The sequence below is a fragment of the Mesocricetus auratus genome, unplaced genomic scaffold (assembly GCF_017639785.1).
Source record: "Mesocricetus auratus isolate SY011 unplaced genomic scaffold, BCM_Maur_2.0 Super-Scaffold_6730, whole genome shotgun sequence".
NCBI lineage: Eukaryota > Metazoa > Chordata > Mammalia > Rodentia > Cricetidae > Mesocricetus > Mesocricetus auratus.
In genome coordinates this window covers 86,826,514-86,854,295 of record NW_024429184.1, presented here as the reverse complement: position 1 = coordinate 86,854,295, position 27,782 = coordinate 86,826,514, and the positions used below count along the sequence as shown (strand labels likewise).

The 27,782-nt window shown below is 40.7% G+C and overlaps 1 protein-coding gene and 1 long non-coding RNA gene across 4 annotated transcripts; both read right to left on the bottom strand.

Annotated features, from left to right (window-relative positions):
• Positions 1 to 1,467: 1,467 nt before the first annotated feature.
• Positions 1,468 to 4,283, bottom strand: LOC110341742. Its single transcript, XR_002383727.1, has 4 exons — positions 4,034 to 4,283; positions 3,195 to 3,249; positions 2,345 to 2,443; positions 1,468 to 1,684 (listed from the first exon to the last, which is right to left on the bottom strand). It is a non-coding gene; the product is annotated as an uncharacterized LOC110341742 (long non-coding RNA).
• A 7,664-nt stretch (positions 4,284 to 11,947) lies between these two features.
• Mc2r (melanocortin 2 receptor) lies at positions 11,948 to 25,056 on the bottom strand. 3 transcript variants are annotated; one of them, XM_021229805.2, is made up of 2 exons: positions 24,795 to 25,056; positions 11,948 to 15,159 (listed from the first exon to the last, which is right to left on the bottom strand). In XM_021229805.2, the coding sequence occupies exon 2, from the start codon at positions 15,061 to 15,063 to the stop codon at positions 14,170 to 14,172; it is 894 nt and encodes a 297-aa protein (XP_021085464.1). In that variant the 5' UTR covers positions 15,064 to 15,159; positions 24,795 to 25,056; the 3' UTR covers positions 11,948 to 14,169.
• Positions 25,057 to 27,782: the final 2,726 nt, after the last annotated feature.

Genomic DNA, 27,782 nt, shown 5'->3' with positions numbered 1-27,782 from the left:
ACAGTGACTAAACCAATTTATATGTCCACCAATAGTAGATAAGTATTCCCTTCCCCCACATCACCTCAAGCTTTTGTTGTCATTTGATTTTTGATGGCAACCTTTCTGGCTGGGGTAAAGTAGGATCTCTGAGTAGTTTAAGTTTTCATTTCCCTGGAAACTGATGACATTGAACAGTTTTTTTCTTTTATTTTTATTCTTCTCTCACACATTACATCCAGACCACAGTTTCCCCTCCCTCCAGTCTTTCCCCTTCCCTCCCTTTCCCCCCCAGATCCACACCCCCCTCCATCTCCCCTTAGAAAAGAGCAGGCCACCCTGGGACATCAACTAAACATGGCATAACAAGCTACAATAAGACAAGGCATATCACATCAAGGCAGAACAAGGCACACCAGTAGGAGAAAGGGGGCTTTGGCAACTTTTAAAAGTTATCTCAATATTAGGGTTTGCAATAAATGAAATAGAAAACATTGATTCCAATGAAAAATTGCATCGCCAATAGTTAGTTAATTCATATTCTTCCTAAAATGTTAAAAGTTGTAGGCCATCTTTATTATATGATTAATATACATGGAAATTAAATGAGAAAGCCAGATTAAAGGAAGGGAGTCTTGTTGAACTGGAAAAGAACTTTGAGGCCCAAGCTTGGGTGGGCTGACCAGGTATACAGATTCCTTCTGTGATAAAATACTCAACAAAACAATGTAAAGAAGAAAGGGTTGTTTTGTCTCACAGTTTGAGGGCACAGTCCATCCTGGTGGGGAAGGTATGGCCATGGAAATGGGAGGTAGCTGGTCACATTAAATCCACAGTAAAGAAGCAGAGCGAGTGCTCTCTTTTCTCCTCTTTAGTAAGTCCAGGACCTTAGCCCAAGGAACAGTGCCACCCATTACAAAGATGCCCAGAAGTTCATCTCTTAGGTGATTTTAGATCTTGTCCTGTTGATAATATTAATCATCACAAGTCCATCCCTTGTCAACATGACACCGTTAAGACATAATCTTCTACTGCTCATCCTCATAGGCTCATGGCCATCTTAAAATGCATAATTCATTTAGACCAGGTTCAAAAGAGCCACAGTCTTTAACAGATCCAAGGCCATTCAAAACACATGTCCAGTCTCTTCTGAGAGTCAGGCATTCTCCCAACTGTGAGCCTCTATTACCCCAAGCAAGTTACATGTTTCCAGTATAAAATGACACAGCATAAACAGTTCTGATATTAAAGGGAATAACTGGAGCATGGCAATCAAATATTAGACCAACAGGAAACTGAAACCTAAAAGGGAAAACACCAAATCCTGTGGCTTCATATTGGATATCTCAGATTTTGTGATGGAATCTTTGGGATCCAAAGCTTTTGGACCACACCATCCAGCTCTGCAACTGTGGAACATTGTAGTTTCTTTCTTGGATGGTTCCAAGCTATACACAAAGCTTTTGTTTTGCTTTGCTTCATTTCATTTTGGCGCATGTCTCGGGTTATAATAATTTTATGGTTTAATCTTTAACTTAATTTTGTTGAGACAGTATTTGGTTGAGTAACCCAGGCTGGCCTTGAAATCACTATGTAACCCAGGCTGACTTCATACTGAGTGGTTTTGCTGCCTCAGCCTCCCAAGTACTTAGATTACAGACATGCATGAGCTTGTCCAGCTTATTGCTTCTTCTTTACTATATTCCTGTTAAGAGATGCATGCAGATATTCATTCTCACCCAGTCATCTTTTTATGGAAAATGAATCTCAGTTTTTATTCCACACTTAATCTAAAAACTCTATCATGCCTATGAGCCAATATACAAACCTCACTCCACCAAAACCATGTTTAGTTTAAAATGATAGTAAGCAACGAGCCTACAAAATGTTATATATTATGTAACATACTTGAAAAATATATCTGAATGTGAAGATTTCACATGAGTGATTAAATCCTACTGACCACTCTGTCTAGGCTCGTTGTTTTTCTCTCTAAACAGGGATGCTGTTTCTTTTTTTTCCAAAATGTATTTATTTTATTTATTTTATGTGTATAGATGTTTTATCTGCATCTATTCCTGTGTGCCACATGTAGGAAGTGCCCCTGGAGGCTAGAGGAAGAGATTCAATTGGGAGAGGGATGAATTTACAAGTGAACTTTCAAGTGGGTGCTGGGAATCAAACCCTGGTCCTCTAGAAGGGCAACCAGTACTCATAAATGCTGAACCATCTCTCCAGGCCCAGAAATGTTACTTCTGGACCATTTGTTACAGGAAAAATGAAACAAAAAATCCTCAGAAGACTTAAATGCAAGAATAAAATACAGAAGGTAAAATTGCCACTGCTTCTATAAAGAACACATTACCTAAATTCTTCTGAAGCGGCAACCACAGGATCTCTCACTACAGTCTGCAGGGCTGTTCACCCTTTCCTGAATGTCTCCTTGTAGATGAGCAAGCAAGTGCTATAGTTATAAAAATAAAACAATGCTGGTTTCATTATCATAATCTGATAAGATTTAGTTCTTTTCCACATTTAGTGAGTATGAAACTCTAGGCATCACATGCAAACATTTATGTGTGTGAATCTTAGGGTTGCTAGGAATTTTAAGAATATATTGTTAATTTATAAGCAGGCTGTCAAATGCTTCACAAGGTATACTTTCAAGGTAAATGGTTTCAGTGTATCAACCATATGGTAGGGTTTCTCACGGAATCTATTAGCTGCAGTGTGGCAAGGCACTGTCAACAGGAATGCAGCAGCTTCCACAATCTGTGCTTGAAAAGATACTATGGATTTACAGAACTGAGATTGACAGGCAATGCCGCTGCTCATGGTGTCAAAGAGCTTCAGAGTTACGGCTCTTTAGTGTTATTTAATAATTTAACTAACTGAGTTTCATATTTGGCTTTGGCTTTTTCCAACTTACTGTAAATGTGTAGAAGAGGATTTTGAAGATATATTTAAAATATACCATGTACTCTAATGCTGGATAAAATTATACCATTAAATAAGCAATATTGAGATTTTCATTATTTTGGGGGAGATACAAGCTTTTGGTTGATTTCTTTTCACTACATTCATCACCAGATACTGCTGCTTACTAATCCCTGTAATCTTTGGTGTATGACTGAACTTCTCTTAGCCTCATTTTCCCCCTGGAAATGGGTAAATACTAATGTGCTTGATCTCAATAAAATAATGGGAGTACTTACTTAGCACATTGTTTGACAGATGGTCCTTATTAACAAATTGTTCCTACTGTGATACCTTCAAGTAAACATAAGAAGTGTTGATTCACAGATCTGTACAGAAGCATGATCTATTTTTTCCAAGCATATATTAAGGAAAGTACATCTAATGATAACCAGATATTGGAATCTTTACAACAAGTTGCCATTAGCTTTGCCTTCTGAGCTTTTTCTAGACTGTAAAATGCTGATGGTAAGTGCAATGGTAGAGAAATGCATGGTTCCCTTTCCTTTTGTAGACAGAAAATAATTTTTCATACAGTATATTCTGATCATAGTTTCCCTTCCCTCAAACAACTTCATGCCTCCCTTCTCTCTTAGAAAATATACATGCCAATTAAAAATCAATACAGAGAGAAGGTGGGAAATAACCTCAAATGCATTGGCACAGGAGACAACTTCCTGAATAGGACAACAATAGCGTAGACACTAGGATCAATAATTAATAATACATGGGACCTCGTGAAACTGAAAAGCTTCTGTAAGGTGTAGTTGGTTGTTTTCACTCCTTGGCTCTTTGGGAGCCCGCTACCCAGGTCCCAAATAAATCAAACAGAGGCTTATTCATACTTATAAATGCCCAGCCTTAGCTTGGCTTGTTTCTTGCCAGCTTTTCTTAACTTAAATTTTCCTGTTTATCTGTGGACAGAAGTTTCTGTCCTGCCTGGTCCCTGCAGTGTTCAGTCCCAGATAAGCACACAGATGCTTATATTTTGGCCAATGGCTCAGGCTTCTTATTGGCTCTCTCTTAATTATTAATCCATTTCTAGTAATCTGTGTATCTCCACGTGGTCTTGGCTTACCTGTAATGGCTAGGTCTCTTTCTTCTTTGGTAGCTACATGAACAACTCACTCTCCATGTTCCTCTTCGCAGAAGTCTCCTAGTCTGATAGCTCTGCCTATACTTACTGTCTGGCTACATCCTGCCAGTCTGTTGGCCAAAACAGCTTTATTCATCAACCAAAGAAAAGCATATGTTTATAGCACACAGAAGGATATTCCCTATCATCTATCTTTTGCCTCTAGGCTTTTACCTTTCTCTATTTCTGTATATCTTTTCTTTCTTTTCTTTCCTTCTTATTCTGTGTCAGACTGTGTGACTGGGTGGTTGGCACCCAGCATCCTCCTCTCCTTTTCTCCATCCTTGCTCCTCTCCTTCCAGATTTCTCCTTGTATTTATTCTCTCTGCCTGCCAGCCCCGCCTATCTTTTCTCCTGCCTTGGTATTGGCTGTTCAAATTTTTAATAGCTCAATCAGATGTTTTAGACAGACAGAGTAACACAGCTTTACAGAGTTAAACAAATGAAACATAAAAGAATGCAACACATCTTTTCATCATTACACAAACGTTCCACAGCATAAACAAATATAACACATCTTTAACTAATATTCTAAGGCAAAGAACACTGTCAGTAGGATAAAACAGCAGCTTACAGAATTGGAAGAGATATTTACCATCTCCATGTCTGACAAAGGGCTGATATATATATAAATAAATATATAAAGAACTCAAGAAACTAGCCATAAAAAGACCAAATAATCCAACTAAAATATGGAGTACAGGTTTAAACAGAATTCTCTGCAGAAGCATTTTAAATGGCCAAGAAACACTAATAAAAATGTTCAACATCCTAGCCATTAGGAAAATGCAAATTAAAATGACACTGGGATTCCATTTTATACTTGTCAGAATGGCTAAGATAAAAAAAAAAACCACAAGTGATGGCTCATAGCGGAGAGGATGCGGAGCAAGAGGAACAACTCTTCATTGCTGGTGGGAGTGCAAATTTTCACAGCCACTTTGGAAATCAATATGGTGGTTTCCTCAGAAAATTGGGAATTGACCTACCACAAGACCCATCTCTGCTACTCTTGGGCATATACCCAAAGGATGCTTAATCATATCACAAGGACATTTGATTAATTATGTTCACAGCAGCTTTATTAATAATAGCTGGAACCTGGAAACAACCTACATGCCCCTCAATCAAAGAATAGGTAAAGAAAATGTGGCATATTTACATAATGAAATATTACTCAGCTGTTAAAAACAGTGACATTAGGAAATTTGAAGGCAAATGGATGGAACCAGAAAAAAAATCATCTTGAGTGAAGTAACCTGGACCCAGAAAGACAAACATAGAATGTACTCACTCATAATTAGATTTTAACTGTAAAGTAAAGGAGAACCATGTTACAGCCCACAGATCCAGTGAAGCTAAGTAGCAAGAAGGGCCCAAGGAAGGAAACAAGGATCTCTCTGGGAGGGGAAAATAGAAGAGATCCCGTGGATGGACTGGGGGTGGGTGGGGATGGGAACATGAGGGGTTGGGTTGGGGTGGATGGAGGGGAAGAGCACTGAAAGAGATTTTGGGGTCAGATAGACTACATTTTGGGGTCAGATAGAAACCTAGTGCAAGGAAAGCTCCCAGGAATCTACAAGGACAACCCCAGCTAAGACTCCTAGCAATATTGGATATGTATCTTGAACTAGACATTTCCTGTGACCATACAAGACTTCCTGGGATAACAGCCAGGAAGACTGTGATAACAACTCAGTCACAAAACCTTTGACCCCAACAATCTTATGTCTAAATATCAACACAAGATTGTTTCTTGGTATGGGTATCTGATTCCACTATTGTTGAATGGGTTTTTAGATATTTGCTGTTAACCACAAGTTGTCAGATTATAGACAAGCTGAACACTGCTTAGAGTTTAGTCTTGGGGCAAGTTTGTGTTTGTATTGATAGAGTTCCAGAAATAGTATCAACTCAACTAGGAATAACAGAACTTCAGAAGCTGATGTCTGCAAGAATGAGGAGCTGTGAGGAAAGCAACCTTGTGTTGATATTTAAACATGAGATTGTTGGAAGAAGTGAGAATACTAGTGAATTAGGAGTTCTGTTGATACCATTTAAAAGGAGTGAAGACATTCTGATTAGAGGCTGCTCTCGGAATGGTTGTCTAGGAACTGGGGGCCAGATTGGACAATGTACTCAGTACAGAAAAAGTAACTCTTGTGTCAAACAAAGAATATAATCCTGGTCTCTGCCATATCTAGAGTTATTTGTTACTATCCATAGAGGTGAATACTTTACCATTGGAAGTCAGGATAGGGGTCCAAGTAGGCCAGAAACCTGGAGGCAAGAACCAACGCAGAAGCCACAAAAAGGCTTTGCTTACTGACTTGCTCTCCATGGCTTTCCCAGCCTGCTTTCTTATACACCCCAGGACAACCAACCAAGGGGTGGTCCCATCCACAATAGGCTATGCTAATCATTAATCAAGAAAATACCCAAAGGCTTGCTTAGAGGACAATCTTATGGAGGCATTTTATCTACCAAGGCTTCCACTTTTCAGATGACTCTAGCCTGTGTCATGTTGACAAAAAAAACTGACTAACACCATCCTCAACAGGGAGGTACTTCTTTCCTTGATGACTCCTCAGAGTCCAGAAGCAATGTTAGGTTTGATCTAAGGTTGAGGTTCTTGGGTTGAGAACTCCTTCCATCAACAGGGAGGGAGGGATATTCCCACCTCCAGTGGGCCTTAACAACTGAGTCACAAAACCTTTGACCCCAACAATCTCACGTCTAAATATCAACACAAGATTACTTCTTGGTATGGATATCTGATTCCACTATTGTTGAATGGATCTTTAGATATAGCTTCCAGGGAAAAGCGTAGCCTATTGCTATTCTCAGTTCAAATGTCCTTGCTAACCACAGTGATGATAGGAAGGATGCTTTGCACAGGAGCTTGATAAATTGCTGTGGAATCAAGGGGGTGGTTGCTGGATGAGGCGCTCATCTTTTTTGCCTTGAGCTGAGAACAGGCAATTGCTGTAGTCATACACTAAACTCTTAATTTATCTTCCCCCTACCCAGTTCATCCTTTCTAGCCATTGAGGTCTCCATCTGGTTGCTACAGATCTTAAATCTGTGTCTAATTAGATAGGGAAAGGAGTCATGTTCCTGGTTTTCAAGCTTTCATCTAACTAACATCTATAGAGACTTGACTAATAAGTTGCACAGCCAGAATTGCTTGGCATTCCCGACTCTTGGTGTTCAGGTTAATATTCTTCTGCAGGTTTTAGGTAGCCTACAGAAGCTCCCCAGGTTATCTTTCATAACTTGCTATAGGTAATGTGTTTGACAAAGGACCTTTCATTCATTCTAACAGACCGGTGGTCATATAGTCTCAGTAAGTCCTTCTTCCATAATTTCCAGCATTTGTGGTCATATATGCACAGCAGGGCTCCATTTTCTGTGCAGCAATACTGCCTCACCTGACTGTAAATGGGTGACAATCATGAGTGTCATCTACCTAGGTACACACTAAAGTGGGACTCTTCTTCATGCATTTGCAGGCATTAGGATGATACATATGTCTTACCAGGTTAGATCAGAAGCCTTTTGAAGTCTTTATCAAAGAGAGATTCTGGATAAATGACTCTAGATTGAATTGTATGGGTTACAGTTCCAACATGGGGAAGGGGACAGATACCCAGATGAGGATCCCATAGATATTCTCTGAGGCAGAGAGGCTTTTGTTTCCTGAGTTCCCTATATGGAGTTCCAGAGTTAGTGAGGGGAAGTTTGTCTGGATAGAGGGGGTAGTTGGAGAGAGATCTGCAGGTTGGAAGGAATGAGGAGAGAAGGGAAAGATAAAGAGGTAGCTGGGATCAGAATTGCCAGGTAAAGGATGGCGAATGGCAGAGAGGCTGGAGGTTGAGAATGGGCTTTAGTATGGACAAAAGAAGAGTCATCAATGGCCTCATCTGTGGCTGAATGTGGGGAGGATGAGCCGGTGTAAAAGAATGTAGAAGGTACACAGGACATCTTCCTCAGAGATTCAGGCCTTCAACAAGTCTGTCAAGGCTTGGATACAAGAGATCTCAGAGTCTGTTCCTACATGACTATAGAGGTTATCTAATTAGTGGATGCAGTTAAAGCTCAACGTGCCAGTATTGCTGTCATGACAGTGGCCATAAGAGCCAAATTTTATTACCAAAAGTTTCTTTTATTTCTTTTTCAGTCTACAGATCAATTTAGATCAAGTTTTGAAAATACACCTCACAGCTGAGTTGAAGGGAATAGAGATATGGGACCATTTTGTGGTTCCTACTGGAAGAGCAATGTTCACCCAGAGGGCATCCTATGAGGGCAAAGGACCTCTCCAGCTGTCAGATGGGCCTCCCAGAAGGAAGGCAAAGTGGATCCTGACAGGCCATTGTGGACCATTCTCCTTTTTTTTTTTTTTAACATTTTTTATTTTAATTTTAAATAGCTTGTTTTACATGTCAATCCCAGTTCCCTCTCCCTCTCCTCCTCCCGCACTCCCCTTCCCCCCCCAGCCTCCCACCCTATTGCCAAATCCTTCCACATAGGGATATCTAGAGTCTGTCATTTCACTCTGGGTAGGGTCCAGGCACTCCCCCTAAGAGTCCAGGCTGAGAGAGCATCCCTCTTTGTGCTATGGGCACACGATGACTGTTTGTTTTCCAGGGATAAACACTGATCCACAGCTCAGGGCCCCATAGGTTGCCCAGGCCTTCTCGCTGACACTCACATTTGGGGAGTCCAGATCAGTCCCATGCTGGCCTCCCCGCTGTCGGTCTGGGGTCCAAGAGCTCTCCCCTGTTCAAATCAGCTGTCTCTGCTGGTTTTGCCAGCCCATTCTTTGCCAATTTGCTCATCACTCCTCTCTCTGTCACTGGGTTCCTTGGGTTCAGTTCAGTGATTAATTGTGTGTTTGCCTCTGCTTCCATCAGTCACAGGATGAAGGCTCCCGGATGGTTATAGACATCAAGTTCATTATCAGGAATGGGCATTCGAGGTGGTCTCTCCACTATTGCTTAGCTTGCCAATTGGTGTTATCCCTTTAGATCACTCGAGGTCACTGTGGTGCCTGATCTGTCTTCTAACCTATGATTCCCTCTTCCCCCTATTCTACCCCTACCCACTCAACCTTCCTGTTCCCCCATGATCTGATCTACTCTCTCTTCCTCTTTTCCCACTCTCTTCTTCCCAGCTCCCACTCCCCCCCACCCCTCGCCGTGTTCCCCATCCATTCAGAGGATCTTGTCTCAATCCTCCTCTCTTGGGTACTATGCATATATGCATATCTTTTAGGTTCTTTCCTGTTTCCCAGACTCTCTATCAGTGGAAGTGCAGACTGGCACTATCCTGATCCATGTCTAAAATCCATATATGAGTGAGTACATACCATGTTTGTCTTTTTGCGACTGGGTTACCTCACTCAGGATGGTTTCTTCCAGTGCTATACATTTACCTGCGAATTTCAAGATTCCATTGTTTTTTTCTGCTGAGTAGTACTCCATTGTGTAAATGTACCACATTTTCTCTATCCACTCTTCAGTTGAGGGACATCTAGGTTGCTTCCAGGTTCTGGCTATTACAAATAATGCTGCTATAAACATAGTGGAGCAGATGCCTTTGTTGTATGAATTTGCTTCATTTGGATATATGCCTAAGAGTGGAATTGCTGGGTCTTGTGGTGGATTAATTCCCATTTTCCTGAGGAATCTCCATACTGATTTCCAAAGAGGCTGTACGAGTTGGCACTCCCACCAGCAGTGGAGGAGTGTTCCCCTCTCTCCACATCCTCTCCAGCATAAATTGTCGTTGGTGTTTTTGATTTTAGCCACTCTGACAGGAGTTAGATGGTATCTCAGAGTTGTTTTGATTTGCATTTCCCTGATGGCTAAGGATGTTGAGCACTTTCTTAAGTGTCTCTTGGCCATTTTAGTCTCCTCTATTGAGAATTCTCTATTTAGTTCTGTACCCCACCTTTTAATTGGATCCTTTGGTGTTTTGGAGACTTGTTTCTTGAGTTCTCTCTCCTTTTTAATACTTCTGTTGGGTTCTACCAAAGACAGTCTGGCCAGTACCCTTCAGTTGCAAACAGAAAGTAAGTGCTCCTTAGCTTGCATCCTAATGAGTAACATAGTCTGGTGGCACAATTCAGGAGGTTTTCAGCTCTCTTTGAAGAACAGTTGCAGTCAGAATCTTTCAACTGTTCACACACCAATCAGCCAACCACCACAAGCAAAAAAAATATAAGCACCATATTAAAAAAATTAAGTGTTTTTATTCCTAAAATTAGGAAAAACATGAAGAAATCTTTGTTTCCTTTTGTTACTGTATCATAGACTCCAGCCAGAGAAAAGGACAGGGAGAATAAGGGCTCTACTTGCAAATACCTATCACCTGAAGTGGAACACCAGTATTCCATCCCCACCCCATCAATGCTCGGGAATATATAAAAAGAGAATAGAAGACAAAGGGTGTAAAATCCAGATGATGGAGAGGCGGGCCATGACAAATTGTCCTGTGCGCATGACACTGCCATGATACTCTTGAACTCAATTCAGCTGAGGTTGCCTGCAAAAGGTGCATACAAGGTTGAGCCTGTAACAGTCAGTTATAGAGGGAGTAGTGGCTCGAAGGGTCCTGCCCCACCTGCTGGAGCTAATGTCAGTCCATCTGTTGAGGAAGAAGCCATCATCTTTAGTGATACAGTCACTTGTTACTTAGTTTCCAGGGGATAGCCTCACACCTTGCCCACATGGGTGGCCCTGGTTAAACCCAGTAAGGCTACAAAGCAAGAACAACAGCAAAGCAGAAGGACGTGGAAGTGGGGTGGGGTTTTGGGAGGGTGTTGGGGGATATGGAAGGAAGATAAGAGAAGGGTTAGGATGAGTGTGACAAGAATGTATTATAAACATGTATGAAACTATCAATGGATAAATTAAGAAAGGAAAATGGGGCACATATACAAAATGGAATTATTTTCAGCCATAAAGAGGAATGAAATTATGTCATTTGTAGTAGAAATGAGGGCAAGGAAATTATCATAATAAGGGAATTAAGTCAGCCTTACAAAGACAAATGCCATGTTTTCTCTTATCTGTGGGTCCTAGATTTTATATTGGTACATAAAATCATGTGTGGACTCATGGCATGAGCATAGAAGAACCATCTAGGCAAATGAAGAAAACTTACAGGATGAGGGGGAGTGAGAAGGGAGAGGGTAGAGAAGAATGGGGAATTTGCTCAAAGAACATTATAGACTTATGTGAAAATGTGCCCCAGGTTAGTAAAAACAAAACAAAAGGAAGCTCAGAACAAACAAAAACCTAAATAAAAGGAGGAGGGGTTGAGCTTACTCTCCCTGTACATTTTTTCTCTAGAAGCTGGTGCAATAATCCCACGCTGGTGTGCAAACACAAAGAGACAGTCTCACCCACAAATCCCTTCTTCCCTTCATCGAGGGTTGTATGGCAGTCAGGGTCCCAGGCAGAGTCAGCACAACTGAACAAATGTTTGTGGTATCCACAGAACAGTTAACATTTTGAATAGTTTGATAATAGCCCTGAAGTAGTTACCAAGGGGAAATGCTGGGCCTCCTTATCTTCTTTATGTTTCCTTCATGAGTTTAGAGCTCTATAATCCTGCCTCTGGTTTGAATATAGCTAAGGACCCTGAGGTAAAAGTGCCTCTGAATTATCGTTTGAGCTGTATTTTAATTTTATGCACTTTCCTATTTGACTTTTTGCTTAATTTCCTAGTCTCATGACAGATGAGTTCTCAAGAGGCCATGAGGGGGTGGCAAGCTCTCTTAGGGAAAGCAGGACTCTTCAAGCAGGGTGAATTGGGACCATTGGCAATAAAGAATAAATTGCAGCACCAGAGAAAAAGTTATGTTTTATTGAGAACACCTGGCTTAATACAGAAGCATATGTGCTCCGTTAGTCTTTCAAGGGCAGAAATAACATTTTAAAAGTTAAGCATACACAGTGTCATATACAATAGAAGAATTTGCAATCCATTTGGAAAGGTAGGACAAAAAAACTGAAGATTTCCACAGAATGAAAGAGGACATGTGTGGGTTTCCTTACAACCTGTGGCACAGCTGTGCAGACTCACACCCCTAACTCCCTCCCTTAAATCTCAGACATTTCCTCTGCCTTTCAAGGCCCCGTTCCTCCATGTCTAAGCTCTGTGTCCTGTTTGTGGTGTCTTCTCACATCGGTCCTTGGGAAACACCGCTGAGCTCAGAGGCATCCCTGCAGACACAACAGCTGTCCTGGTTATAACTCCCACGTTTTTCCCTTCCAGGTGACACTAGCATACATCCTAAACCATTCAGGACAGAGCTGTTCTTAGTTGTGTTGAACATGTCAGTCTTTGAGAAAGCCTGCGTCTCTGGTTGGCCATGTCCCACGCTTTTCCAGCTTAGCATGTAAGACCTTTCCCCTCTCTTAAGTATGAGCTTCTTCTATTTTGCTGTCTCCAGCACATCTTTAGCCCTTATAAATCATACTTTTTGTATCATACATCTTTTTCTTTGGTTTCCTCAGAAGTTCTTATATGATAGGAATTGGAGACGGAAGGCGAGATGCTGTCTCTTCCAGGAGATGCTGTGAATCCTGGGAGGCTAGAGAAGCTCCTGAATCCTTTTATCACTGACAGCTCTTTCCAGTTTAGCAAGGACTTGCTGTTGCAGTCTACTGCCTATTGAGCCTCTTCTTTAGCTATGATATTAATGGGTAAAATTTAGAGTTTGTTTCTTTTACTACTATTTAGAATGCCGTGTTTTAATATTGGACATCTAGTAGTGCATGCAGAATGTAATTATCAGTAATTTGATGTGCCTACCTTTAGGACTTGCGTATGAAGAAAAAAGAATTTTTTCATCATATCTTTGGCTTGGGTCTCTAGTAACAGCATGCTTGAAATGTTTTGGTCTTGGTTTTTCCATACTCAAAAACATGATTCTGACTCTGTTTCTCTCTCTTATCTCTTATCTCTCTTCCTCCTTCCCTCTCCTTTTTCCCCCTCTATACGTCCTTTCCTCTCTTCATTCTTTTCCTATGAAATACAGTTTCAGGGGCATTACTCATACATTTGGACAGACACACTGTTTGGCCATACTTCTTCTAAGACAACAGACATTGCATACTCCTGAACTAGACTCAAATAGGTTAAAATTTGACTTCACTCTTGAAATTTTTGTTTTTAAAGCTTGAGGAAATTGAAGCAGGAAGAGATTTTGAGAGTAAGTGGGATCCTGAGTGAGCCAAGAATATTCATAGTGAAGATTTGTTTGTTTTTGGAAATTCAAAGGCTGGCTACATGGGTGATAGATTATTTATCTGTGACATCTTTGTCTTACAAGAACACTATAGTTTCTACACTGAGTCATTCTCCATTGTGGTTTAGGTAAATGATCCTCATGTGTTAAAGACGTGGTCTTTGGTGTGCTGCTACCAGAAGGTGGCCTTTAAGAGGTGGGAAATCTTAGTTCATTGAGGTTTTACCAGCAAAGAAGACTATCAGAGACCCGTCTTTGCTTCTTTACTGTGGTTTCTGGCTGCTGTACGCTGTTTTGCTACATGCTTCCATTGTGATATGCTGCATCATCATAGGTCCAACCAATAGCCAGGTGTCATGGACCAAAAACCATCTCAATCTATGAGCCCAAATAGATCTTTCCTCTTTCAAAGTTGATCGATTGCATGCATTTGCCACAGAAATAGGAATCTAACCAACACATTTAATTAGTTGGAGAATTGGTTGTCATGGTTTCTGACCTGGAAAGGCCTTCCAGGACAGTTTTCCAGGTACCCACAGAAGAACAAATACTTGCTTAACCCCAAATCCTCACATTTGTATTGATGTGTACTTCGTATACTGTCCTATTTAGCCTACCATTTCATCTCTCTAGATACAATATAAAGTTTGCAGCTGCAGTAATACTTCATTAGAAAGCCAGCTATGCTAAACACTAGTCAGTTTAATTGATTGTCTCCATCTATTAAAGAAAGAAAGGCTGCTAAGATGCATCATCACTTGTCAGACTGTCATGCCGTTTGGTCTCTTTACATTATTTAAATCAGGGATCAAAAAGTCTACTGATACCTGTGGCAGGAAAACATCTTTTTGAATGCATCCCTGAGCTCTGGGCTCCGAAAGGCATATATAAAGGGGTCAATGACTGCATTGCACATGATCAACATGCCATTGATCTGGAAGAGAGACATGTAGCAAACACAGTAAGGGTTATTTGGGCAGAAGGTCATTAAGAGGACATGGAGGATAAAGGGGGCCCAACAGAAGATGAAGACTCCAAGAAGGATAGTCAGTGTGATGGCCCCTTTCATGTTGGCTCTGGGAAGAGTAGAGATCTTTCTAGCATGGGAGCGGGCAAGCAAGAACATATGAATGTAGAGACATAGGATGAAAACCAGCATCAAAGGGAAGAGTGACGTGAAGGTGAGCACCGTGGGGACGTGGTGGGAGAAGATAACCATGGCGATGCCACTCCCTGTGCAGAATATCCAGATAACTGTTAGGGTGATGATGGTGCGGCGCATGGTCACAATGCTGTGGTATTGCAGGGCGTGGAAGATGGTGATGTAACGGTCAGCAGCAATCACAGACAGGCTGAAGATAGAGCCCAGCAAAGAGAGGATGAACATGCAGTCAATGATGTCATCTGCTGTGCTTTCAAAGTTGCCACGAGGCTGGAGGTAACCCCGGTTTCTGAACATGATGAGGATATTTTCCAAGATCTTGTACAGACTGCCCAACATGTCAGAAATGGCCAAACTGCAGATGAAAAAGTACATGGGGCACTGGAGGTTCTTATTCTTGACCACAGCCAGGAGGACAATCAGGTTCTCCAGAACTCCAATGATGGAGATTGTGAAAAATATCTCTTCTGGCAAAACTACATCAGGGCAATCTGAATTGTTTCTTGCTGTGTCATTGGTGTGTTCATATGGAGTGATAATGTGCTTCATTCTTTCTGCTTGGGGTTAAGACAGGGATGGTGCTTGGACTTGGACAGACAGAAATCTTGATTGGTTCTTCAGAATATTTTCTTCGTGAAGGAAGATCTGAAGTTAAAGAGAATGCATAAAAACACATATTGCAGAAAGACTGCAGAATAAAAACAAGCTGCATTAGCTTTAAGAAAACTATACTTCTTCCTTAAACTATTATATGGTGGTAATTTAAATAAAACATTATACTAAGCCTTGTATTAATCAACTTACGAGTAATATCTGTAGTGGAATTTTGAGCCCCGCCCTAGATAATGAAAAATCATCCTTTCTCTCTCCATTCCCCTTCATGCTAATGAATGTAGTTGTGTAAGATAGATTACAATGAATGCCAGCAAACCCTTGGATGAGAGAAGAATGAAAGGAAGGAGAGACGTGGAGAAAGAGGAAAACGCATGAACATCTCCAACTTAAAGGTCATGAAGTGACCTTGCCGATCCTTTCTTTTTCATTCCGTTATCTTTCTGGGCTACAGCCTGACTGTATAGTCTGTGGGACAATAATGAAGGGGTTAATGAGCTGTTCCAAAAGTTGACCACAGAGTATATGTTATTACTTCCATTTCAAAAGTCCTTAGGACCTGGATGGGATTAGTGGTGTTCCAACTACTCAGGAAGTGAGAGTGGAAAGATCACTTGAACTTAGGATTTCAACCCCAGTCTGAGCAGCAGAAAGAGAATGTCTCAAAGCAAAAGCAAGACCTGAAGACAAAGAAGCAGAAAACAAGCAAGGACCTCTTGGGGTGATTATCTTCCCTGGAGATACCTAATAATTTTCATAATGCTTCTAGCTGTCCCCCAAAGCTAGAGTGTGTGCTTTTCAGGCTCTCTTGAATCTTTCCAAGGACAGATCAAGGAAGAAATAAAGAAATTAAAGACTTCCTAGAATTCTATGAAAATGAAGACACAACATACCCAAACTTATGGGACATACTGAAAGCAGTGCTAAGAGGAAAGTTCATAGCACTAAGTGCCCACATGAAGAAACTGGAGAATAGTCACACTAGAGAATTGACAGCACACCTGAAAGCTCTAGAACAACAACAACAACAAAAGAAAACCAAACATACCCCTGAGGAGTAGAGGCCAGGAAATAATTAAACTGAGGGGGAAAAAACAATGAAGTAGAAACAAAGAAAACAATACAAAGAATCAACAAAACAAATAGTTGGTTCTTTGAGACAATAAAGAAGATAGACAAACCTTTATCCAAACTAATCAAAAAGGCAGAGAGAAAACATGCAGATTAACAAAATCAGAAACGAAAAGGAGGAAATAACAATGGACACTGAGGAAATCCAGAGAATCATCAGGTCATACTTCAAAAACCTGAACTCCGCAAAACTAGAAAATTTAAATGAAATCAACAATTGGACAATTTTCTGGATAGATATCACTTGCCAAAATTAAATCAAGAACAGATAAGCAATTTACATAGATCTATAACCCCTAATGAAATATAAACAGTCATCAAAAGTCTCCCAACCAAAAAAAAATGCCCAGGGCCAGATGGTTGGTTTCAGTGCAGAATTCTACCAGAAATTCAAAGAACAGCTAATATCAATGCTCCTCAAATTGTTCCACACAGTAGAAGCAGAAGGGTCATTGCCAAACTCTTCTTACAAGACTACAATTACTCTGGTATCCAAAGCACACAAAGACACAATTAAAATTTTATAAATACATTTGCAATCACTCCCATGTAGAATCTACATCAGAGATTGAGCTCAGAGAAGTTGGTAGTAGAACAGTGGTTTAGCAAAGAACATGAAGACTGCTTGGTCAAGGGGGTCTGTCACAGGTTACAGTTAAATAGAGAACCATATTCTAGTGTTTTATTGTAAGGTAAGGCGACTATGTATCCGTATTATTATTGTCAATAGTGCATTTCAAAAGAGCCAGAAGAAAAATTTCCAATGTTATATGTATATATAGTTTAAAAAAAACTTTCATCTCAATGGACAGCTGCGGTTGTGGATGCAAACTGCAGTTTTGGTGGGAGCTTGAGATGCTGCTGGATCTATAACAGGGTAGGGGGTAATGGGGTTTTGGCTGGTACTGGGTCTGTTGTGCCATCAAATGGTATAGATTGAATTGGGTCTGTGGCTTTTCTTGATGAAAATGGGCCAGTGGTTGCTGAAGCATGGGCTTGTGCAATCAGCACCACACCCAGAACTTCTCTAGGTCCCATCAAGATTGGGGAAGGTCTGGGGAGATTCTAGAGGAGCTGGGTTGAGGGAGAGAGCTAACATCTGATAAGCCTGGACACACAGGAGCACCAGAGACAGGAGCATTGACAGGGACATGAACATTTGTTCTGCTGCTCTGACAGCTGGCTTCTTGCTTTCTCAACATTTCTAGGTGTCCCCAGGGATGCTCCTGAGAGTATCTAGCTCTCCAGTTCTTAAGCCATACCTAGATTTGGTACTCCTTCAAGTCAGTCCTTTGCCTCAGTTTTACACATTGCTTACATGTGGGAAAGTTGCAGAATCTGAGATAGGCTTCTAGCTCACCCCTTGTTCCTTGATGAACCTGGTGCACACCTTGTTTCTTGATGAACATGGTGTGTTAACTCTGCTCCTTGCTTGGAACCTTGAGGGGAACTTGGGGAGCCTGAACTGGGAGACAAGGTGGATCTGAGGGACATGGGTAAACCTAGGTTCACTGGGAGTCCTGAAGGCATTTGGAGATCTGGGGACACAAGAGGTCCTAAGAGCAAATGTGTTTTTGGAAATAATTGGGGGTCTTCCTCCACTGGAACATCTGGAAAATTCCTGTATCTTGACACACTCCGTTCAGGTGTTTCAGGATTTTTGTCACAGAACCTGGGCTTGTCACCTCTGATTGTTGTGCCCTCCCTTCCCACTCACTCTGCAGCTTCCCCACCACGCAATCCTGCAACCATGTAACCCTGCAAACCCACTTGTAGCTTCCCGGCTGTGTAATCTTGCAATCGATTTGGAATGCTCTTACCCCAAAGAAATCATAAATATTTAAGTTGATATACATGCTAATTACTCAAAGCTTGAGCACTTCATACAATGTATTGCATGTATCAAATCATCACATTGTTCCCCATAAACATTTGTAATTGCTATCTGTGCATAAAAACTATTACGAAGAATCTACCTTTAGAGACAACATAAAGATTAAACTTGCACTTTGCACAATTAACAAAATGTACAAACGATACTCTTTGAAAAGCAATTATTCTTCATGAGTTCCTCTGTTTCCAGAATAAAATTTTATTTTTAAAATAACTGGGATACAAGGCAATAATGTAGCCCAGTTAGTAAAGCCTTTGCTTAGCATGCTCAAAGTGGTGATTTCTCTCTCTAATTCCACCTAAACTGGGCTTGGTAACGCACACCTGTAATCTTAGCAGTTGGAGATGGAGGTAGGAGGATTTGAAGTTCAAGTCCACCTTCAGTTACACAGTGAGTTTGAGGCTAGCCTGGCATCATGAAGTCCTGTCTTAAAACAACACCATCGATGAGCACTTGGAGATGGAAGTAGGAGAATCAATAAAAAATTTGGGTAACATAGTGAGTTCAAGAGTTACATGAAATACACTTTAAAACATGATATCTATGAAATATGCCAGTGTTCCAATCAGTAAAAGACATTGTATATCATTTTTTAAAAAGTATAAAAGCTTTAAAAATATATTACTTCTAACCTCCTAAGTAGAAAATTTGTTACCACTAAAAGTCTAGAGCAAGAAGTCAACAGAAAGCAACAGACACAGGTTTATCATTATACTGCCTATCTTCAAGACTTAAAACTTGAGACTTGTGACTCAAGGTTCTTAAACAAATAATTAATGATGTTCTAAAAATGTTTGTACTTAATGTTCATTTAATTATTTTATAATAATGTAAAACTAAAACACTAGTAATTTGTAATCAATGATATATTAAATAAATTCTTCCATATTAGATAGATATGATTAAAATCACAGTTCAGTGGTACAGAGAATGTATATGACACACACACACACACACACACTTAGTCCTTGGTATTTACAGATACCATATATGCTAAGGATTGAAAATATTCAAAACAGTCACAATTGTGCTAAACATGTAAACATGTTTCCTTGTTTCTACTCCCTAAACAACATAGTATAAAAACTACTGACATAACTCTTTCATTGTATTAGGTATTAGAATTAATCGAGACAATATAAAGCATATAGGAGGCTGTGTATACATTATAGGAAAATATTAGGCCATTACTTCAAGACTTGAACATCTTTGGATTTTGGCATCCATTAGAGGTCTGGATCCTTCACTGATAGTGAAGAAAACTGTAAATATCTATATTTTGTAAAATTCATAGAATATGTACAATAAATCTTAGTGGTGTATTGGGGGATGTCCTTCTGTATATATGCTTCTCTTATTGGTTGATGAATAAAATATTGATTGGCCAGTAGCCAGTCAGGAAGTATAAGTGGGGCTATGAGGAGAGAACTCTGGGTAGAGGAAAGGGAGAGAAGCCGCTGGAGATATGCCATATAGTCAATGAAAGAGTAACCTGCTGGAGCATTCTCTGGTAAGCCAAAACCAGATGGAGAGACACAGTTCAATAGAAATGGTTTGATAATTAAGAGAGAGCTAGCCAGTAAGAAACCTGAACCATTGGACAAACAGTTCATAATTAATGTAAATGTCAGTGTGTTTATTTGGTGCTAAATGGTTGCCGGACCAGGTGGGACAGAAATTCTGACTACAGTGGTGTGTTAGAGTATATATAGCTCGCTTGTCAAGTAATTGCCTGGCATATATGAGGCTGTGTATTTGAGCCTTAATACTGAAAAAAATAATGATATTAGTGTTGATTGGAAGATTTATGAGTTTTTATAACATTTTATTTCAGAAAAATTTTGAGTTTAATGGAAAGTTATGAATGTTACTGAGTTCTCATATATGCCCATATCCAGTTTCTAGTTATTATCATCTTCAGTTACTGTGATCCACTTTTCACAGTTAACAGGCCAATAGAATAACAGTATTATTAACTTAAAGCGTAAGTTTTACATTTCCTTAGTGGTTTGCAAATTTCTGTCCTGGAATTGCTCATCTAGTATAATATTTTGCCTTTCCTGGCCATGTTGATCAGGATCCTGCTGGCTGTGAAAATTTCCAAGACTTCTTTTTAAAATCATCTTGATAATTTTATGAATTATTAATAAAATGTTATATAGAATTTGTCAAACTTGTTTTTTGTGTAATGTTTTTCTAGTAATTGGACTAAGGTTATGGTTTTGAGAAGGAAGCAAGCCCACAAGAGGGAAGGCATCATTTTCTTCATGTTATATCAAAGGACATATCATCAACATGACTCTTCAGTGTTGACATAGGCCTAGATATGATAGGGTTTTCTGACTTCCCACTGTGTACTTATTTTCCTCTTTGGCATTTCTAGGAGGTAATCTTTAGAAGGAAGTCACTGGGCATAGTTCATATCACAGAGATGGACCATAATGCTATACCTACTTGAGGGTAGAGGATTGTGCTGGTTAAGGTTAGAATAACCTGTAGATTATCATGATCACATTAATTGGTATGGGAAGACCCATCTTTACTGTGGGAAGGACTATCCTTCTGCAGAAGATCATGTACAACATAAAGTATAGAGAGCTGAGCACTAGAGAGCATGCGTGCTCTGTTTCTTGACTGTAATGTGACTAGCTGCTTCAAGCTCCACCTGCCTTGACTTGGCTGCCAGAATGGACTTGATCTTGAACTGTGAGTCAGAATAAACCCATCCCCCCTTGAGCTTCTTTAGTCATGGTATTTTGTCACAGTCCCAGGAAAAGTGAGACAACAATCTACATAACTTATTGGGAATGCTTCTATGTGAGAGATTTGTCTATTATATCTTAATTCTATAGTCCTCCAATCACTTGTTCATTACTTTGGATGGGTGACTATTTATATTTTAAGTTATGATGCAAAATGACTTTACTTATTTTGTTGCTTAAAGTTTCTCAACTTTTGCTACTGAACACTCTTTTAGTTGGCATATTTGTTCTTTTGCCACATCCTCATCATTGTGGGGTTTTGGAACATTTATTCAGCACTCCAAGATACTCCAGATTCACAGTACCACTTCTTGTCACACCTCTAGTAACTTCTGGAATTGCTGGTTTCTTTCATTGTCGATGAATGTGAGGAAGCTAGATCCAAATTCTAAGTGTGTTTATTGCTAATGGGGTATCATTTAATTGGTGTGTGTGTGTGTGTGTGTGTGTGTGTGTGTGTTTATGCATGGGGAGACTAAATATTAACCTCCATTCATTCCTAAGGAGCTGTCTACCTTGTGTTATGAGAGAGTCTCTTGTTGGGATCCTTGGTTGCAGATTAGGCTAGGCTGGCTGGCCAGTAAGTCCCAAGAATCCCACTATAAGATAGCCCTGTGATTACAGGCATGTGCCACTCTGTTTTATGTAGGTGTTGATGACTGAACTTAGGTCCTCCTACTTGTGCCGCAAGCACTTCGGTCTCTGAGCTATCTCCCCAGGCTTCCATTTGAATTTCCTAAACCCAACTCACCTGATTTTCTTTTATGAATGTTTATCTTGGTATAACAATACAGGGAAGCACCAAATCCCATGTTGTGTAGATTTTTCTCTTATACTTTCTTCTAGTATTGAATAGTTTTATACTTAGTGTTTTAATAGAAAAAGTGGTTTGAGAGAGAGAAAGATGCCGTGTGACAGAGTTCAAGTGGAGGGGCTTTTTATTAAGGGAAAAGAATGGTAAAAGGGGAAAGGGGGCGGGAGGCCAGTCTCCAGGGACAGGAGCCCCAGGAGATGGGGAGTGAAAGAGAGAGAACAGAACGGGAGGTGGGCAGGGCTCTTTTAAAAGGGAACATAGTGAATGATTACAGGTGGTGCTCATGGTGGCTGCAGCTGAGTGTATCCTGTCAGAACCCCAAGGACAGGCTGGTACAAATACCTAAATACTAATACTTGGGTTTACAATTTACAGCTTATTTAGAATTATTGTGTGTGTGTGTGCGTGTGTGTGTGCGTGTGCGTGCGTGTGTGTGTGTGTGTGTGTGTGTGTGTGTGTGTGTAGGGTGAAAGGTCAGTATCTAGGTCTATTTCTTTCCCATCTGAATTATTTGTTCCAGCACTAATTGTTGAAAAGTCAGTTTTTTTTTTTACTGAATTTCTTACTGGCTACATTTATTTGTGTGGGTCTATTTCTGCTCTCTCTCTTCAGAACTACCCAGTATGACTGAATGTAGCTTTCATCCATAAATCTTGAAGTAGTGAAATGTCACACCGTAATGGGATTTTGTTGTTGTTTTGTTTTGGGACAGGGTTCTGATATGTGGCCCAATTCCACCTGCAATTTGGCTCTCCTACCTTGGTTTCCTCAGTGCTAGGACCATAGGTGTGTGCCATCATGCCAAGTAAGACTTGTGGATGGTATTAATGAAGACTATTAAAGTAAGTAGAAGGGCGTCATGCTAGCAGGCTTACTATTCCCTTTGCTGGGTTCAGGATTCCCAGCACCAACTGAAGTCCACACTCCCTGGATTGCGGGAAAAACTTCTTATAATCCCCAGGGATGGCTGCACACTCTCTGACCTCTGGGGTGAGTTCCCACCACAGGCTTTAGAGAGAGCCTCTTTCTGCACAGTCAGAGGAATGAAAGTTTGAACATTTGACAACACTAGGCAGAGCATGGCAGCTTAGCGAGCAGCAAGACCTTGGAAACGAGTCTGGAGAGACAGATGAGAGTGTCTGGTCAGCCAAGCTTCCCCTTTCTACTGATAGACAGACAAAGAGCTCGGGTACTTCTGGGGTCTGAGGAGCTTCTCCTGGGAGGAGAACCATTACAGTAACCCTTAACCTTGGCCAGCTAGACCACTGCAGTAACCCTTTCTGCCTCAGATAACCTTAACCTTGACCAGCTAGACTCTCCCCCACTGGCAGCCAATCTTGCTTTCCTGACCAGTGTCAAGCACTTCACTTCCTTCCTGCTGGGTTTAGAGGCTTCATAGACATTTATCTGTTTGCTCTGCCACTTGCATAGTACAGTTAAGTCTTAATTGTTCTCATATGTTCTTTATCCCACCATGTTGGATTCCTTTTCATTCACCTGCTGCTAGCACTTATTTTAAAACGCATCTTCTAAATCTGAATAACCTGGATCCTCACAACCAGGACAAAAGATGCCCCTGCAACTGGTCATCATTGTTCGCCACCCACATCCCTACAGGTCCTTAGGTCTCTCTGGCTTGCAGGGAGTCTCACTTCTGTGCCTCTCTGGGGAGAGATTTCTGGGCATAGAGACCTTCAGCTACTTTCAGGCAGGAGCTCAGATTCCTGCAAATTGCCAGCTCCACCAAGCATTCCCGTTAATAAGAACTGCCCTGCTAGTCTTAAGCCCAGTCAGTCCAAAGCAAAAAGCTCGGAGCAAAGAAAGGAATGCTAAGTGACACTGCTTAGAAAGATGCCACTAAAAGTTAGTTAAATTAAATTTCAATGTAAAACAGGCTTAGAGATATTAGTGAGAGGTTTTCATGAGTTCTTAAAAAAAGAAAATAGGAAAAGCCGTCTTAAGTTGCTATAAGGGCACGAGAAGCAAAACTCTTTCTCTGATAGGAGAGATGCAGAAGCAACCGAGAAGCAATTGTCTTTTGAAGCTACTCACCCAGTTTCTGTCCTCCCTTGTCCTGCCCCTGACCTGAGGGGGGGTCCCGCCATAAAGGCTAGTGGCTCTCTGCAACTTTGCAGATTTGTTTCTTTGCAGGAACTGGTATAAGGTTTCATTTCAGCAACATGCTCTTGTTCTGGGGGCTCCGGGGGCCCCACTGGGACTTTAACTTGCAGCTAGGACAGTGCATAGGAATTTAGTAAACAGTGTAACAGTGTTGCTCAATGCATGAAGGAGCGAGCGAGCAGAAACCCTTCACTCTTCCCGGGAGTGCAGAGGACACCCCTTCTTTGCAGTCTGACTGAAGGCCTCACTCTCAGCACCTCTGTGTACCCCTTTCCATTCTCAGCCCTTTTGGACTTCGCACATTACAAGACAGCCAAAGCCGTGAGTGTATGCATGTTCTGAGGTATTATCACTTCGGGGAACACGTGGCAACGGATATACTTAACTCTTACTCATTCTATGCCCCAAGTTGCTGCCCCCAGTGAGAGAACTACTGAAAAGCAGAGGAGGTGTGCATTGTCACCGAGCCCCATGGTCATATGTGTGTGTCAGTGGTAGAGTTGCTCAGAGTGGCAGGGAGCCATCATGTGCCAACTCCCCTTGTCTTACCGCTGAAAAACTCTCCTGTTTTTAAACACAGGAAGTTTCGCCAGATAAAAGGATGATTCAGGATGAGGCGAAAGGGAATGATTTTATTTTCAACCCCAGTTCCATTAGCAAAACTGTGCTGCAATTCTTGAGTGGAGTTTCGTAATAATTTAAAAACTAACAGAAGAGCTAAAGAATTCATTAGTAGGGAAGAGAGTTTCAGTTAGATGAAGAAGTAATAGATGTTATTGTCATATTTTAATTAAAAATAAGACTGTTCCTTAAGAAGGGTGAAATGCCATGGTTAAGAGGAACTGGAAGCATTGTGATGCAACTTTTTCTTAGATATGTTCCCAGCTATTTTATTCATGGTCCAAAGCGCTTATGAAGATGAGAAATTTGTACAAAATGTACTTACCTTCAGCTCTGAAGTGGGATCTTTCCAGCCAAGATGGTTGAGAAGGAACGAGCTTTGAAGAAGAGGAAGCAAATGACCCGTGAGTTCTGAAGAAGAGCAAGCGAATGATTCTTGGATGGGGAAAGGCCGGAACATATGCATCACCAGGAGACAGCTACTTGTTGTCATAACCTTGAGTAAATGTCACTTGAAATGTGCTGCATACTTCTGGTAACACAGAGTTAAAGAAGCCAAAGGAAAGGATCTGACGAAGGCAATATTCCTGAGTCTAGATAGATGAATCTTCCTGACAATGACTACAGCAGATTGTGGAGTTGTAATCCATTTTTCTTTTTAAATGTCATTTTAGAATTGCATTTAATTTTTCAAGGAAGGAGTTAATAAGTTGGAATTTTCAGGAAATTGTTCTAGAAGAAATTGTTTTAAAGTTGCAAGCAAGCCTCTTAAGACCTCCATCTTGTGAACATTTTACTCATTAATCTCATTGAGAATAGGAAAATAGCCCTATCATTCACATTTCATAAGACAAATAATGGGGCAAAGGGACCTGTGTACTCACGGGCACATTGTGGGGCTTGGGCCAAGATAAAAAAGAAACCCCAAGTCTTCATGTTTTGCCAGTTCTTTTCTGCTTAAAACTGTCATGAAAACCATTATTATAGTTCCATCATTCAAAGAAAAATTGTTCAGTTTTGGGGATTGCAGGGTTATTTTCTATTTGTCAAGGTCTTCAGGGAAGGGCTGCTTTTGATATAAACCACATCAAGTTGAAGTGAGCAGTGTATGTGTGTGTGTGTGTGTGTGTGTGTGTGAACTTGTGTATGGGTGTGTGAATGTGTGTGTGTGTGTGTGTGTGTGTGTGTGTGTGTGTGTGTTAAATTGAACCCTGGGCCCCACAAATTCTAGGTCTGTACTCTACCAGGAGTCACACGCCTAGACCCAAGTTGAATTTTAAATGTGGACTGGGCCAAGTTTTGGTTGGATCTGGCTTTATAGACTGAGATGCCAATAGCTGAGCTCTATGACCAGGGTTCCAGCTGCCTCATTATTTTACTTATAATTAATTCCTCTTCACTCTCAAGATGGGATGGGACAAGAGAAAGGCAGGAAGCACACGAGGCGTTCCTGCATGCTGATTTTCCTACCGCCCTATTCAAAGTTAATAACTTCCTCATGGGAAAGGAAACGAGAGAAGAAGATGGAGAAAGGTTAGAGCAGAGACCAGGGTGACAAAGGAGAGGAAGGAGATAAGAGGGGCCATGCTGTCTTAACAGCAGCAGAATCCTGGGGATCGGATGTAACGAACAAATGTTTATGCTGAAACATGCTATTGAGTAAACAGTAATTTTTTTAATTTTTATTTTTTATGTGTGTTTAATAAGTTTTATTTACAACTGAGTAAAACAAATGGATGTTTTTAAAAACGCATTAAACTATGGAGAAGAACAATACAAGCCATCTCCCTGTTAATAAATGGAGTATTGCCATTATCCAGAAGGCCTGTGATTCCCCACTGATTGCAACCTCCTCCACCACAGAGCCTCCCTCAGGGGCTTCCCACCCCTTCTCCCCACCCCCCACACCAAGCCTTGCTTGCTGACTTACTTGCTTTTGTATCTTTTTTTTTGACAGATTTATGACCTACACATGTGTTAGGAGGCTGTGATTTAATTTAGTCTGGTTCTGAACTTTGCAAAAAATGGAGCAATGAGCAAACACTAATTTACATAGTGCTTTCTACATTCTATCTATGGCCGTTAGTATAAGGTGGATGTTTCATCTTCATAGCATGGGGAATGCGGGTAAGATTCAGAGATGTTTGTCCAACATATGCAAGGTTCTGAATTTTATCTCCAGCACCACATTTTTAAATCTCCTGAATTTGATCCCCAGCATCAGATCTTTAAATCTTTTTGCTACATGTGTGAGGTGAACTTTGCTGACTGTTCTGATGAGGCAGAGACCATGATAGGCTTTTCTGATTTTATTCCAAGGGTGAGAAGAAGCCACTGGGCTCTAGAAAATGGGCGATGCAACCTAATTCATTTAAAAGTGTTTCTTTGGCTGCTCGTGGAGGATACATTGTAGGAATAAAAAGTGGAGAGGATAGCAGTAGAGGTAGAATCTTCATGGGGGTATGCTGAAGGAGAGAAAGGGAAGTGGGAACGTGAAGTCACACATAAGCCTTTCAAAACTAAGTTTTGTTTTTAAAATAGTGCTGGAGATGTTGATTAATAGTCATGAATGTGTACTGCTCTCACAGAGTTAGAGGTTAGAGTCCCAGCACCAAAATCAGACGGTTCACAATCAAGTATAATTCCAGCTCCAAGGGATCTGATTTCTTCTTGTTACCTTCACAGGCACCTACACACATGTGTACATACATCAATACAGACACACAGCTAAAAATAAAAGCAAATATTTGAAATAAAATTTATGGATGATAAAATCTTCCATGTAGTTTTACTTACATGTTTTTTTTATTTCTTGAGAATTTCATGCTGTATATTTTCATTACATTGTTTCCCAACCCCCATCCTCCCTGCTCCCTGAAAACCCATGCTTTTTCTCTTTCTAAAAAAGGAAAACCATGCCTCTGGTTTGTGCTTTGAAAGTACAAATCCGTGTCAGTGTTTGTTCCAACTTATAACCCAATGCTCTGTCCTTGGGGCACACAAAAAAGGTTTTAATGGATATTTGGGAACAGATCAAAGTAAAAAGAAGGCGTACAACAATGTGACATGTCTCTTCTACATTGATCCCTAAGCCTTGAGGAGAGGGATGTGATAAAGACATCTCATTCAGACCTGAGTACTTCAAAGTCTCTCACTCTCTGCATGTTGTTCCATTGTGGATCTTTGTGTTAACTGCCGTCTACTACAAGAAGCTGCTCTGATGAAGGTACAGAAAAATAGTAGCAAGTTTCCCCCTAGGGCCCATGATCTATCTAGTCTCAGGTTCTTAGCTTCATTTACAATATTAGGTATG

Coding starts and splice junctions, on each gene's coding strand:
- Mc2r (XM_021229805.2), bottom strand. CDS start 15,063: ATGAAGCACATTATCACTCCATATGAACACACCAATGACACAGCAAGA.